Source organism: Procambarus clarkii, chromosome 73 (genome assembly GCF_040958095.1).
Source record: "Procambarus clarkii isolate CNS0578487 chromosome 73, FALCON_Pclarkii_2.0, whole genome shotgun sequence".
In the NCBI taxonomy this organism is placed as follows: domain Eukaryota; kingdom Metazoa; phylum Arthropoda; class Malacostraca; order Decapoda; family Cambaridae; genus Procambarus; species Procambarus clarkii.
The window spans coordinates 22983585-22999083 of NC_091222.1; the positions used below are offsets into that span (position 1 = coordinate 22983585).

The following is a 15499-nucleotide window of genomic DNA, read 5'->3' on the forward strand; positions in this document are numbered from 1 at the left end:
TGTCACTGACCCAACATGCAGCTTGACCGAGTCAAAAACAGTGAGAGTCACCCTGAGACTAGGAGACAGAGTAACACTCAAACTTGCACAAAGCGAAGGGGGGAGAATGAAGGGTCACATCCATCGAATCCGCATGCCCCTGTTGGGATTCCCAGGGTCCTGAGATGGAACTCACGATCAGGGAAGCCCAGGCAAGGTACTGCTAAGCAGCGCCCAATTCTATCAAACAGCTTTCAAAGTAACTGAACCCCAGGGACGTGTACACTCACAGAGACCTAGCCTGGGGGTACCACCAGAACAGATAAGCATACTCAGTACACAGGGGGCAACAACCAAGGCAGACATCCCCCCCAACCCACCAGATAGGCAACAAAAAGAAAACAATGCAAGAGGACAGTGTAACCAGGCAGAACAGAGCTAGCTGCTATGAATGATGAAAGCAAGCTGCGCAGTACCTTGTGCCCCTACCAGTACAAACTGCCTCTTACCCTAAGGCGAACCAGGGAGCCAGAACACCCTAGCACACAAAGGGTGGACGAAAACCGAGCAACGACCAAGCAGAGGCAGACCTAAGGAACTTGTGGAAGGTGTCCCCAATCCCCAATGACAGCACTTACCAGGCACCTAGGGAAGTGAACCCTAGGCGCATGCAGCCCGAGTACAGAAGAAATATACTACTGGCTTGTGCATACCCTATAAGAAAGCCGTCACCACACCACAAGGCACAGAGCCGAGACTAGATCTGGATTCAAAGCACATGACCTCTGCCTAGCGCATCAGCTTCAGAACTGGGGTGTGGATTGCCGGCGCAGGGGTCTGAGGCTTTCCCTTCCCCCTCCTGGGGAAGGGGGGGGGGGACTGCACAGACAGCAGCACAGCAATGTGTGACATCATGCTCATTTGCTCGTTTCTGTTTGGGGAGTTCTGTCCACTAGTTTGGCTTTTTGTAGCAATTTTAACCAGAATAGGGGTTTGTTTTGGGGCGCTTAACTTTCTGGGTGCCTGACCTGGTCGATGGCAGACACAGAATGCTTCCAACCATACGAAGGTTTCTATAGGTCATTGCTCCTCGTGCCTCTCTGAGGGGGCCAGGTTCTGGCTCATGGTCCCCGGTAGGCCTAAAGAACTCCATACACATGACTGATGCCAAAGTCTGACATCAGCAATATCAGCCGGGATAGCTCCGGGAGCCGACGGGGCTCCCCCAGAAAATACGTTTTATCCAGAATAATACTCATAGGTACCTTACCTATATTGAGGACTCTTGTTGGTGTATGGGAGACAGTGAGGAAAGGGGTAGGAGAAGAGGCGTTAGTGTTTGGAAGGGGAGTCCCCTTCCATTATTACAGCAGAGATGACATTTCTGGGGTACTCTCTCTCTCAAATTTTGCATGCATACCACTAGGACCTGGTTGTGGCTTACTGCTTGCTTGCTTGTCTTACTAAGAATCTCTCTATAGACACTTGCTTTTCCCAATGTTTTTCTTAGCTTGAGCTTTACCACTGAGTTTCTTGGAACCCATGGCGTGATATATAAGAACTTTTATGTTCGGAAACCAAAAAAAAACACAAAAACAATGAAATTGTTCACAAAGAATTAAAGCACAGTTGTCACTAGTTGGGAGGTACTGGTAAACTGAAGTGCGCCATGTGCTCGGTTCACCCATACGTATATCAACAAACTCAAGCACCGAGGCAAACTTCGAGCACTGAGTCGAAACGTTTCGAAGAAATTGAGCTCGAGAACTAAAAAAATTTGAAAACCGAGATTCCACTGTAGTTATTTAAATGTACAAGTTTCTGGTGCACCACCATTTGGAGAGTTGTATCCAGGAAAGAAAACCTAAGCTTAAGAAAGACATATATGCTTTGGACAAAGTTCCACAGAGCAACAAAAATCATCCCAGAACTCAGTCTTTCTAGGGTGGTGGAAAATGTCTTGACTCTAAAACCGTTGTCACTGAATGGGTTCTGTTACTTCTGTACTTTGCAACTATTAAGAATAACTACATTTAAATTGTGTAAAGTCACAATAAAAAGGTAATGCTATTGTTTTTCTACATAAAGCTTCATGTGTCTTACTAAACTTAATTGACATCCAGACTTTTACCTGTTGACACACTCAACAGTGATATGGTTTCTCTCCTGTATGAATCCTCATGTGTATTTTTAAACTTGATTTTTGTGAAAAATCTTTAAGACACACTGAACAGTAATATGGTTTTTCTCCTGTATGAATCCTCATGTGTATTTTTAGATTTGATTTTGTTGAAAAATCTTTAAGACACTCTGAACAGTGATATGGTTTCTCTCCTGTATGAATTCTCATGTGTATTTTTAGACTTGATTTTTGTGAAAAATCTTTAAGACACTCTGAACAGTGATATGGTTTCTCTCCAGAATGAATCCTCATGTGTTTTTGATGATCTGATTTTCGTGAAATTTTTTTAAGACACTCTGAACAGTGATATGGTTTCTCTCGAGTATGAATCCTCATGTGTATTTTAAGATCTGATTTTCGTGAAAAATCTTTAAGACATTCTGAACAGTGATATGGTTTCTCTCCTGTATGAATCTTCATGTGATATATTAGATTTGATTTTTCTGAAAAATCTTTAAGACACTCTGAACAGTGATATGGTTTCTCTCCTGTATGAATCTTCATGTGAAATATTATTTTTGATTTTTCTGAAAAATCTTTATGACACTCTGAACAGTGATATGGTTTCTCTCCAGTATGAATTTTAATGTGTCTATCAAGACTCGATTTTTCTGAAAAATCTTTAAGACACTCTGAACAGTGATATGGTTTCTCTCCTGTATGAATCCTAATGTGTCTATCAAGACTCGATTTTGTTGAAAAATCCTTTAGACACTCTGAACAGGGATATGGTTTCTCTCCTGTATGAATCTTCATGTGAGATATTAGATGTGATTTTTGTGAAAAATCTTTTAGACACTCTGAACAGTGATATGGTTTCTCCCCTGTATGAATCCTCATGTGTGATTTTAGGGCTGATATTTTTGAGAAGTCTTTTAGACACTCTGAACAATGATGCAGTTTCTCTCCTGAATGGGCATTCATATTTAGCTTTGGAGTATTTCTGAATATAGTTTTAGACAATGAATATTTAACACAGATTTTTTCTTTGTACATTTTTTGTAGGCTATTATATGAGACGTTTTAATATAATATTTTTGAATATTCAACACTGATTAGATTTTTCTTTTGAAGAAACATTTGTAGTTTACTTCAATTTAAAAATCTTTAAAGTTAGTTGATCCAAGAACTTAAATATTATTATCTAAAGAAATTTACTACATTTGATTACTGAAGTCTTGTAGACAATGATTATTATTATTATTATTATTATGAATAAATTCTTGTATGCTTTATAAATATTACAGAAAATTCTAAGTAACACATATTCATGATATGGTTTTTTAAAATGCCGTTATTGTGTATTATTAAAGGAAATGTTAAAAGATGCCAAACACTTGGATTGTGGTATGTGTAAACAACACAAATTACAACATTGTAGTTAGCAGAGACAATCAGATTATAGTGGTACCTCTGTTGTCAACAAATAGCCCGGAATGTCATATATTGTAACAAAAGTTACAACATTGCAACCAGGTTATAGTGGTACCTCTGTTGTCAACAGATAGCTCAGAATGTCAAATATTGTAACACAAATTACAACATTGCAACCAGGTTATAGTGGTACCTCTGTTGTCAACAGATAGCTCGGAATGTCAAATATTGTAACATAAGTTACAACATTGCAACCGGGTTATAGTGGTACCTCTGTTGTCAACAGATAGCTCAGAATATCAAATAAGCAACAGAAAAAAATCCAATTTGGTAGAAATATAAAGCAACTGAATTGTCAAGACATAGGAGAATGAAAAATCTGATTTGTAAATTGATGGTATGGTTGATTCATAAATAGTAAAATATTGTGCTTATTATATTATAAAATATGCTAGACTTAGAATATGCTATACAATATGTCCTGTGAGTTATCAAGTGTAAAACATATATACAGTACATATGTACTCCTCAACATGTAGTTCCCAACAGGAGATTTAGTGCATGTAAAACTTTGTAAATATGTAAAACAAACACTGTGGCAAGTTTGTTCAAGATTTTACAATGTCAGTGTATCACTTCTATAGATATATATCTATCCAGTCTTGTTCAAGTTTGTTCAAGATTTTACAATGTCCTGGTCCTGGGTTCGATCCCAGGCGCCGGCGAGAAAAAATGGGCAGAGTTTCTTTCACCCTATGCCCCTGCCCTACGGGATGCTTCCTGGGGGGTGGAGGCCTGGTCGAGGACTGGGCCGCGGGGGACACTAAAAAAAATCCCGAAATCATCTCCAGATAACCTCCAGATATATATCTTCTATAGATATATATATCACCCATACATACATACATAGAGACATGTATGTAGAGTGCTTTGGATGAAAGTGTGTTTATCGCAATGGGTAATAAGGAAACACATGACTATTCTATCTGAAAGAGTTGAGTAACATCCATCCACAGGATGTTGAGGATGCGGATGTAACAATCAGGATGTTGAAATTAGTTCAAGACAACGCCTTACCCAAATTCATGAAGTACAGTTTTTCTGACACTGTAATGAGTTTCATGACACTGCTGATGACAACCACCATGTATTCAGTCTATCTGACAGTGTTGTGCTTCATGTCACTGCTCACACTATGATGTATATGCAGTCAATCTGACTGTGTTGTGCTTCATGTCACTGCTCACACTATGATGTATATGCAGTCAATCTGACTGTGTTGTGCTTCATGTCACTGCTCACACTATGATGTATATGCACTCTATCTGCCAGTGTTGTGCTTCAACACTGCTCATGCCATCATGTACACAGCATTGTTGACACACATGAGCTCTAAGCCTAATGGGTGGTGACAGTGCAGGTGTCAGTCTTCTGATGACAGTAGGAGCTGCAAAAGAAACAAATGAGAAATATTTAGGTCCTTAGGACAACAAATATCAAATATATATAATCTTTGGTATTTAATAAAGCTTTCTCATACTAGGCAATTTTTATTTTCAGGACTGCAGAGTTTCTTCTGCAATGAATATATGGGTAAAAAGGGCTATACTATATACTAAACAAAATAACAGTACATATTAATGTAATCAATTATGAATCAGAGTTCAGTGTAAACTGATCAATCTGTACTATTTCACTCCAGAAAACAAGAACTATATATTGATTTTACTTTTTTTTTTTTTTGCTAAATATATTAACCCTTAAATTGCGCATCGCATCATATGATGCTTTGGAGTACTATGCAAGATTTAAACGGCCCGCGAATACACGGGGTTCACCACACCTTCATCAGGGCTCTTGTAAACAGACGCAATTTTTTTAAAAATTCGTGGGCCAAAATTCCCGGGTGTTAGGGGCCTCAGTATTGAGTGAGCTACCAAGCCTGACGCACGCAGCATGAGCTAACAGCACTGCTGTTCAGCTTGTGACCACAGCATCGCCTAAAAATGCCAAAATACACTTGTTCATGCTATTATATAGCGATGATATTATTACAGAAGACCCCTGACTGATAAACTGACCAGGGTTCTGATAATAGTAGGATTGTGGTGATATTTAGTGCTGTGCGCCATGGAGGGAGGAGTAATGCTGTGGGAGGGAGGGTGGTGGCGATGTCTTCTGACTGTGTGTGGCCACCTTTTATTGACTGCACTCACCATACCAGCTTAGTGGTTCGCTATGGTGAACACAAATGTAGATACTTATATATAACGTGTGTATAGAGGGTATAAACAGCAAGAGGAGTAGATTGGGAGCCGCCATTTTGGTGAGGGCAGTGGCGTCGTCTGCACGACTTATCATGTTGTTTACCAGTGACTACGATGGTCTTTGGGCACCATACCAGTTTACTTGTGCAAGTATGGTGAATAAAACAGGTAGATATTTATATATGTATGCATATAGCGTAATAACACCACAAACAGTATTGTTGGAGGAGAAATATTAGTGCGTCTGGCCTTGAGGGCGGCAGCCATCAGCTGACTGTGTGAGTAGCTACGTCTTTGTGCCTTTACTCACCATACAAGCTTAGATGTACAGTTATGGTGAACAAAACATATAAATACTTATATATAACGTCTGTATATAAAAGCAAAAACAGAGTGGTGGCAAGTCAGGTGAGGTGAGGTGAGGGAGGGAGTGGCAACCAGTGGCAGGCTGCCACTGGCACTGCCACTCAGCATGCCAACTTAGTGGCTCGTTATGGTGAACAAAACAGGCAGATACTTATGTATAACCTGTGTATATAGTGTAATAACTGACAAAGTATTTGTTCACTGTTTGACGAACATAATTGAATCAACAATATGCACACCATATTTTTGAGTACAGCGATGATTCACTCATTTTATTATATAAATATATCACGCTACACACTATTGAATAATATTACAGCAAAAAACTACAAAAAATCAATCAGAGAAAAATCAATATACAGTATGCCACTTACGATTTTTTTATTATTTTTCCCATGATCAGTGAACACAAATTAACAGGTTAGGAAGAAAAAAGATTTTTTTTTTTGTATGCACCTGTGGATGTCAAATGGTATATAGCCATGCGCCATTTAAGGGTTAAACACACTTTCGCATATTTATATACAATATATACATGCAGACATTTTGATAATATAATTATAATCAAACATAGTATTAATAACCTCTTCATTGTACAAGAGTTAATATAAATAAATAAAATGATACGTCAGCACTGATAGCTGGTACACTACCTTAGCACTGATAGCTGGTACACTACCTCAGCACTGATAGTGGTAGACACGTCTTTATATTTCCGATGACCAAACTGCTCTCACTGACCAATAAGTAAGAAGCTATTAGCTACTGACAATTGACGATCTGCAATGGCTGGAAATATAATGCCACGACACCAAACATACCAAGTCACTGACCGATAAGCAAGCAGAAATCAGCTACTGACAACTGACGATCAGCAATGGACAGAAATATAATGCCATGACACCACACATACAAAATCACTGACCATATGCTATGCAGACACAACACAACTAATTACAGGTTGACAATATGACTCACAAAGCACAAAATGAAACCAATGGAATCATACAATGGGAATACATCTGGTGTATCCAGGTAATGAAATCATACATTGGTAATACAACTGGTATATCCAGACAATGGAATCAAACAATGAGAATTGAACTGGTGAATCCAGAAAATGGAATCATACAATACCTGCTTGATGGGGTTCTGGGAGTTCTACTCCCCAAGCCCGGCCCAAGGCCAGGCATGACTTGTGAGAGCTTGGTCCAACAGGCAGTTGCTTGGAGTGGCCCGCAGGCCCACATATCCACCACAACCCGATAGTTTTCTTCAAGAAATGCCAGAATGATCTAGTTTTCTCTTGAAGATGTCCACGGTTGTCCCAGCAAGATTTCTTATACTCGATGGAAAGATGTTGAACAACCGTGGACCTCTGATGTTTATTCAGTGTTCTCAGATTGTGCCTATAGCACCCCCTGCTCTTCACTGGCTCTATTCTGCATTTCTTCCATATCGTTCATGCCAGTATGTTGTTATTTTACTGTGTAAATTTGGGACCTGGCCCTCCAGTATTTTTCATGTGTACATTATCTCTCTCGTCTCTTGTCTAGTGAGTACATTTGGAGATCTTTGAGATGATCCCAATAGCTATGTATGCCGTATATGTTCTCTGTAAGCCCTCTATTTCAGCAATTTGTCCTACTCTGAAGGGGGAAGTGAGTACTGAGCAGTACTCAAGATGGGACAGAACAAGTGTTTTGAATAGTACAACCACTGTGATGGGATCCCTATATTTGAGCGTTCTCATAATCCATCCTATCATTTTTCTGGCTGACACAATACTTGCTTGGTTATGCTCCCTACACATTAGGTCGTCAGACATCATCATTCCCAAATCCTTTACATGCTGCTTTCCTACTATGGACAGATTTGATTGTGTTTTGTACCCTGTATTATGTTTAAGGTCCTCATTTTTACCGTACCTGAGTACCTGGAATTTATCACAATTAAACATCATGCTATTTTTGTTGCCCAGTCAAAAACTTTATTAATATTTGCTTGTAGTTTTCAAAGTCTTCAACAGGGGAAATTTTCATGCTGACTTTTATCGTCTGCAAAGGATGATACGAAGCTGTGACTTGTATTTTTTGTCTATACCTGATATGATAATAAGGAAAAACGGAGGTATAAGGTCTGTACCCTAAAGTACAGACCTTTTAACTGCGCTTGGACTCAATTTTATATGGTTGACTGTTACTCTTTGTGATCTGTTCGACAGAAAACTGAGTAACCAGCATCCTACTTTACTGGCTATTCCCATTGACGTCATTTTATGTGCAATCACTCCATGGTCACATTTATTGAATGCCATTGCAAAGTACAAGTATATCACATCTGCATTCTGTTTTTCTTTGAATGCCTCAGTGACTTTGTCGTAGTAGTCAAGTAACTGTGATAGGCACGATCTTCCCGCTCTAAATCCATGTTGGCCTGGGTTGTAGAGGTCATTGGTCTCCATGAAACTGGTGACCTGACTCTTGATCACTCTTTCAAATACTTTTATTATGTGGGACGATTAGTGCAACTGGTCTATAATTCTTTGTCAATGCTTTGCTCCTTCCCACATGTAGAGGAGCTATGTCTGCTGATTTAAGCGCATCTGTTATCTTCCCTGTGTCCAACCTCTTCCTCCACACTATACTGAGTGACTGTACTTCTGGCACCTTGCATTTCTTTATAAATATTGAATTCCACGAGTCTGGACCTGGAGCTGAGTGCGTGGGTACGTTATCAATTTCTCTTTCAAAATCAGTCATGCTCATGTTGATATCAGTTATATTTACAGGAGTTTGGATATTATGCACACGCATAAAGAAGTAATTGTCAAAAGAAGGCACCAAGCCAGGAAGGCTATGTAGCATCATCAAATGTGCGGAATAATCATAGGGCGCTAAATATGACTAAGAATGTCAATATGAGAACAGAAACACATAAAGCAAATGATATCAAAGGAATCTGAATCATCAAAAATTCTATCGAAGGATGGTCGGGAAGCAAGACTCACATTCAACCTTGAAGTCAGGACTTTCAACAAGGACATGCACGACTGTAAGAAGGACAATGCAGTTTGGACAATAAGGAGCAGGGCGGTGCTCCATTAAGTGCCCGTGAGTTAAGCGTGTATGGCCAATACGCAACCTCGCCAGAGCCATTTCCCACCGCCAGTTACGGTGGTAGGAGGAAGGCCATGGGGACACACTACTCTTAAGAGCACGGAGTTTGTTACTAGTAACAGAAGAACAACAACCCTGCCAACAGGCAAGGTTGGAGGAATGAATAACTGGGTAAAAGTCGGAATAAGGAATACCTTTACAGGAGACGGGACAAGTACGGATGGCTTCCTTAGAAACAGTGTCTGCACGCTCATTTAACCAGTTAACTCTTTAGCCGCAGATATTTTACAGGAAAGAGATGGTTGGGTTGACTGCAGCTATCTGGATCTAAAAAGGCTTTCGACAGAGTTCCACGTAAGAGGTTGTTCTGGAAACTGGAAAATATTGGAGGAGTGACAGGTAAGCTTCTAACATGGATGAAAAATTTTCTGACTGATAGAAAAATGAGGGCAGTAATCAGAGGCAATGTATCGGACTGGATAAATCTCAGAAGTGGAGTACCACAGGGTTCAGTTCTTGCACCAGTGATGTTCATTGTCTACATAAATGATCTACCAATTGGAATACAGAATTATATGAATATGTTTGCTGATGATGCTAAGATAATAGGAAGGATAAGAAACTTAGATGATTGTCATGCCCTTCAAGAAGACCTGGACAAAATAAGTATATGGAGCAAAACTTGGTAAATGGAATTTAATGTGAATAAATGCCATGTTATGGAATGTGGAATAGGTGAACATAGACCCCACACAACCTATAAATTATGTGTGAAATCCTCAAAGAATTCTGATAAAGAAAGAGATCTAAGGGTCACACGCAGCATGAGCTCACAGCACTGCTGTTCAGCTTGTGACCACAGCATTGCCTAATAATGTCAAAAAATATATATAACTTGTATTATTTAGCCATGATAGTTTTACAGAAGAGCATGAGTGTGATAATGACTGTGTACAATGTTCAAATATTAGTGATTTAATGCTGTTCACGATGTTCACAGCACTAGCCACAGCACCACAGCATTATTTCATCCATCTAGGAATCTTCAAACGACTTCTTAGGTTTATTTAAAAAATAAACTTGTGGTCAATTATCTATTTACAGGATTTAGTGACCAGTATTGTGATAACAGCAGGATTGTGGTGATAATAAGCACTGTGCATAGTATTGTGGGAGGAGGAATTGTGGTGAGGGAGCGAGGGAGAGAATCGAAGTAACCTCACTGTGTGTGGTGGCAGCCACTCTTGTTTTGCTCATCATACTAGCTTAGTGGTTCACTATAGTGAACACATACGTACATGGGTATATACAATGTGTGTATATACCCATGTACATATATGCATAGTATTGTGGAAGGAGGAATTGTGGTGAGGGAGCGAGGGAGAAATATCGAGGTAGCCTCACTGTGTGGCAGCCACTCTTATTTTGCTCATCATACTAGCTTAGTGGTTCACTATGGTGAACACATTTGTACATGGGTATATACAATGTGTAAATATAGTGTAGTAACAACAACAGGAGTATGTTGGGAGGAGCTATTTTGGTGAGGGAAGTGACATAATCGTAGCGTCATCTGCTGGCTGCTGTGTGATTTCTCATGCAGTGTATGGTGGCCACTGTAAAGTTTGGACACAATACTGGCTTACTTGCATAGTTCTGGTGAATAAAACATGTAGATAGGTATACATAACATGTGTAAATAGTGTAATACAAACAATAACAGTATGGTGGGAGGAGCAATGTTGGCAAGTAAGATGTTGGAGGAGTGAGGGAGAGACTGGATGTTGGAGGAGTGAGGATGTGGCAGCTGACACTCGTGAAGTTCTGAGTGTGTTGGTGGTGAATGTATATAGTGTGTGATAGTGTATAGTGTGTAAATAGACTGTATATACAGGTATACATAAATTAGCATGATACAATGAAAATACGTGCAGGATATGTGTATACGTGTCATGCACGTAACACAGTGTCTTCGAACAGTACGGATGTTCTACTACCATTATATAGTGTACGTGTTCATTATACATAGGATTGACACTTAAAAGCCTATAAAACGTATTTGGAACTGTGCGCAGAAAATGAACAAAAATATATTCGCGGCAACTCACGCATCCTGCCCCAAGTACCCTACCGGCCTCAGGGGGGGGGGGGGCTAAGTCATGGGCGACCAGGGAATGATGACATCACGCACGAACTTACGGACCCCATAGCAGCCAAAGTACGTACAATTTCGACCTTCTGTTACTATACCCATTCTCAGGAATGGTTTTGATACTTTCAAAACAGAAAATGATTTTTCCAGAGATTGTATTTCCTGCGCACTGGGGGGTTGTCATATTTGGAGGCCGTGCAGTTAAGGGGTTATGGGGCCCGGTTTCATGTGCACTGAAAATTCCTCAAACACACTAAATTTTTTGTGTGCATAATCTTCATGGTAAATGCTCCAACTTTTCCTAATGGATCATCATCATACCCTGAAGACACAAAATGTTAATAAGGTTAAAAAAAAAAATCACAGCTTCGAATTGCTAAAAAATCTAATAATGTCACCAATTGTTATTTTATTCATTATAGTCTGAAGAATTGCATATAATGTTCAATTGCCAGCTAGCTAAGTGGGAAAATTATTCTTTATGAGTAGTTTACTGTAAAACATTTTGTGAATGTGGCCATCCGAATTTGCACCAAATTTATACACAAAAATATTTATAACTCCAAACGTTATGGCTTTATGACTAAACGATTCACTAGGAACCTTAGCACTAAGAACTTTGCACATAATATGTAAAAATGATGAGAATTGGTCAGAAACTGAATTTTTTACTAAGTCTCAAAGTTCAAAATGTTTTTCAAAGAGAAAAAATGCACTTAAAGTTCTCGACAATGAATATAGTACTTCTAGTTTATGACATATCTTGTAAGTTATAAGTAAGATTGCTTGGCATTCGTACTCGAATATGTAAAAGTTGTAGGTCAATACGTTGTGAAATGAAGTAAAAAAAAAAATGCCCTCCAAAAAAATGAAATACAGGGATTTGTCAAGGATAACTGAAAAGCAGACACTGGGCCCCTTAAATGTCTAATTGTAGGTTAGACATATATATGAATGAGATTGGGTGGATATAAATAGGAGCTGTCTTGTATGGGCCAATAGTCCTTTTGCAGTTGCCTTAATTCTTATGTTCTTATAACAAAACATTTATATTACAAAAACTTTATTGCCCATTTATTAGTGATAAGACCCTCATCTGGTCCTCATTCATCACTACAAGCAAGATAGACAAAGATAATAGAGTTTAAACTCTGTAAATAAATTGGCCAAAAAAAAAAATCAAAGTCACAAATTCTGTCACCTGCGGCTGATTAACCCTTACACTGCTCAAGGGTCCTTGGGACATTTACACCCCTGTGCGCAAGAAAAAAAAAATTCAAAATTTTTTTTTCGTCTTCTAAACATGTTAATTTGTGTCCCCTGAGCACGGAAAAAATTAAAAAAAAATCGTAGGTGACATATTTTGGGCGCAATTGACCGAGGAAGTCTGGCAAAAAGTGGGCGTTGACAGAGCGGTTGTCAGACCCGGTCAGCGTCACCCGCGTTGACAGATGGGAGTTGCCACAAAGATATTATTACCTAATTGTTTCAATGTCTCCGATTGATTTTTTCTTAGTTTTTTTGCAGTAATATTATTCAATAGTGTGTATTGTAATATATTTATATAATAAAAGTGGTTAATAGTCGCTATACTCAAAAGTATGATGTGCATATTAGTGATTCAATTATTATGTTTATAAAACAATGAACAAATAGTTTTGCTGCTATTACACTCTATACACAGGTTATATATAAGTATTGGCATGTTTTGGTCACCATAACGAACCACTAAGTTGGTATTGAGAGTCGAAAAGCAACGAGGAGTTACCGCCACACACCAGCCAGCCACTCGCTGCCACTCCCTCAACACACGCACTAAACTTTCTCCCCCAACAATACCATTTGTGGTGTTATTACACTATATACAGACGTTATATATAAGTATGTGTATATTTTGTTCACCACAACTGTACAGCTAAGCTGATATAGTTAGTTCAGGCACTAAGAGTCGTCGCTATACACAGATGGCGGCTGGCGGCTCCCTCACTCATTCAAAGTCACACGCACTAAACTTTCTCCCCCAACAATACCAGTTGTGGTGTTATTACACTATATACAGACGTTATATATAAGTATGTGTATATTTTGTTCACCGCAACTGTACAGCCAAGCTGATATAGTTAGTTCAGGCACTAAGAGTCGTCGCTATACACAGATGGCGGCTGGCGGCTCCCTCACTCTTTCAAGGTCACACGCACTAAACTTTCTCCCCCAACAATACCTTTTGCAGTGTTATTACCCTATATACACATATTATATATAAATATCTACATGTTTTATGCACCGTAACTGTACACCTAAGCTTGTAGTGCGCCCAAAGAGCATAGTGGCCACCCTCTAAACAGCTAGACAAATCGTGCAGACGACGTCACCTCCGTCACCCATATGGCTCCTCCCAGCATAATCCTTTTGCTGTTATTACACTAATACACACATTATATATAAGTATCTACATTTGTGTTCCCCATAGAGAACCACTGACCTGGTATGGTGAATGCAAACAATAACAGGTGGCCACACAGTTAGTAAACGATGCTGTCTCCCTCCGTCTCTCAGCATCACTCCTCCCACAGCGCTAATTATTACAACAATCCGGCTATTATCACAACCCTGGTTATTTATATCACAGTCATTGGTCATCTGTAATATTGTCATCGCTAAATAATAACAATTATATATTTATTTTGACATTTTTCGGCGATGCTGTGGTCACAAGCTGAACATCAATGCTGTTCGCTCATGCTGCGTGCGCCAGCCTTGGTTGCTCCAACAGTACTGTGCCTCTCACACCTGAGATATTGCCCACTATTTTTTTTCAAAATGGCATCTGTTTACAAGAGCCCTGAGGAAGCTACTGTCTCCACTCGATCATCTGGACTATATGGGAAGGACCCCCAGCCGGATTATCACATTTTTCGGATAATGGTACTTTTTCACCTACGAGTCCAAAAGTGACCATTTCCAACTATTTTTATACTACAAACAACATAATTTGAATTGCCTTGCCACATACAATTATTAAATATTCAACTAGAAACCTCAACTTACCTTGTTGGTGTTCGTCTTCTTGATTGATGCCACACATCTTGAAGTTAAAAATTCTTAACAATTTACGTAACCTATACTAACACAACACTAAAATTAACACTTAAAATTACTGTACAGTTCATTAAGCTAAGTTAGTTTTGACTGCCAGCTGCTGAAGCCTCACTGGTTGAGGGCATTTGGGTTGCCTGTGAGGCCTCACTTGTTGAAGGTGCTTGCTTGCACCTCACTTGTTGAAGCGCTTGCATGCCCTCACTTGTTAAAGGCGCTTGGCTTGCCTGTGACGCCTCACTTGTTAAAGGCGCTTGCTTGCGCCTCACTTGTTGAAAGCGCTTGGCTTGCCTGTGGCGCCTCACTTGTTGAAAGCGCTTGGCTTGCCTGTGGCGCCTCACTTGTTGAAAGCGCTTGGCTTGCCTATAATGCCTCACTTGTTGAAGGAGCTTGGCTTGCCTGTGGCGCCTCACTTGTTGAAGGCGCTTGGCTGCCTGTGACGCCTCACTGTTTGAACAACACGTAACTTGTCTTTAATTGCTAGGACAATCTTCTTCCTCTTAACACTTCCAGAACGATTGATGCTGCTACCAGACATATTCTTGGCCAAAAATGTTCAAAATTACTATGAAAATTAAGAAAGTTATTTAAAAAAATATTTCACTAATGGCGCAACACTGTGAGGCCGCACTGGTTGAGGCGTATAACTGTGACTTGTCTTTAATTGTTAGGACAACTTTCTTCCTCTTAACACCTCCAGAACGATTGATGCTGCTACCAGACATAGTCTTGGCCAAAAATGTTCAAAGTTACTATGAAAATAAAAAAGTTATTTAAAAAAATATTTCACTAATGGCGCAGCACTGTGTATAACACGAGGGACGGATGCACATGGGTTGACCAGTGTTGGACAGGTCCACTTGGGGCAGCCATAACGCGTTATGTAGGCCGCCAGGAGGAAAAAAATTCACAATATTTTTTAAGGAAACTTCAGCCTGTGCACAATGCTTTTAGGAAACTTATT

The 15499-nt window shown here is 39.5% G+C and overlaps 1 protein-coding gene and 1 long non-coding RNA gene across 2 annotated transcripts in view; both read right to left on the reverse strand.

Moving 5' to 3' along the window:
• Positions 1-975: 975 nt before the first annotated feature.
• LOC123774183 (zinc finger protein 271-like) lies at positions 976-3220 on the reverse strand. The gene has a single exon (XM_069312694.1). The coding sequence runs from the start codon at positions 3155-3157 to the stop codon at positions 2123-2125; it is 1035 nt and encodes a 344-aa protein (XP_069168795.1). The 5' UTR covers positions 3158-3220; the 3' UTR covers positions 976-2122.
• A 185-nt stretch (positions 3221-3405) lies between these two features.
• LOC138356530 (uncharacterized) overlaps positions 3406-15499 on the reverse strand; it is an 83142-nt gene continuing 71048 nt past the window's right edge. The window contains exon 3 of the long non-coding RNA XR_011224499.1: positions 3406-4982. This is a non-coding gene — a long non-coding RNA (uncharacterized lncRNA). The remainder of the gene's footprint in view (positions 4983-15499) is intronic.

Excerpts from the sequence above, each read along its gene's own strand:
- LOC123774183 (XM_069312694.1), bottom strand. The coding sequence starts at position 3,157 with ATGTACAAAGAAAAAATCTGTGTTAAATATTCATTGTCTAAAACTATA.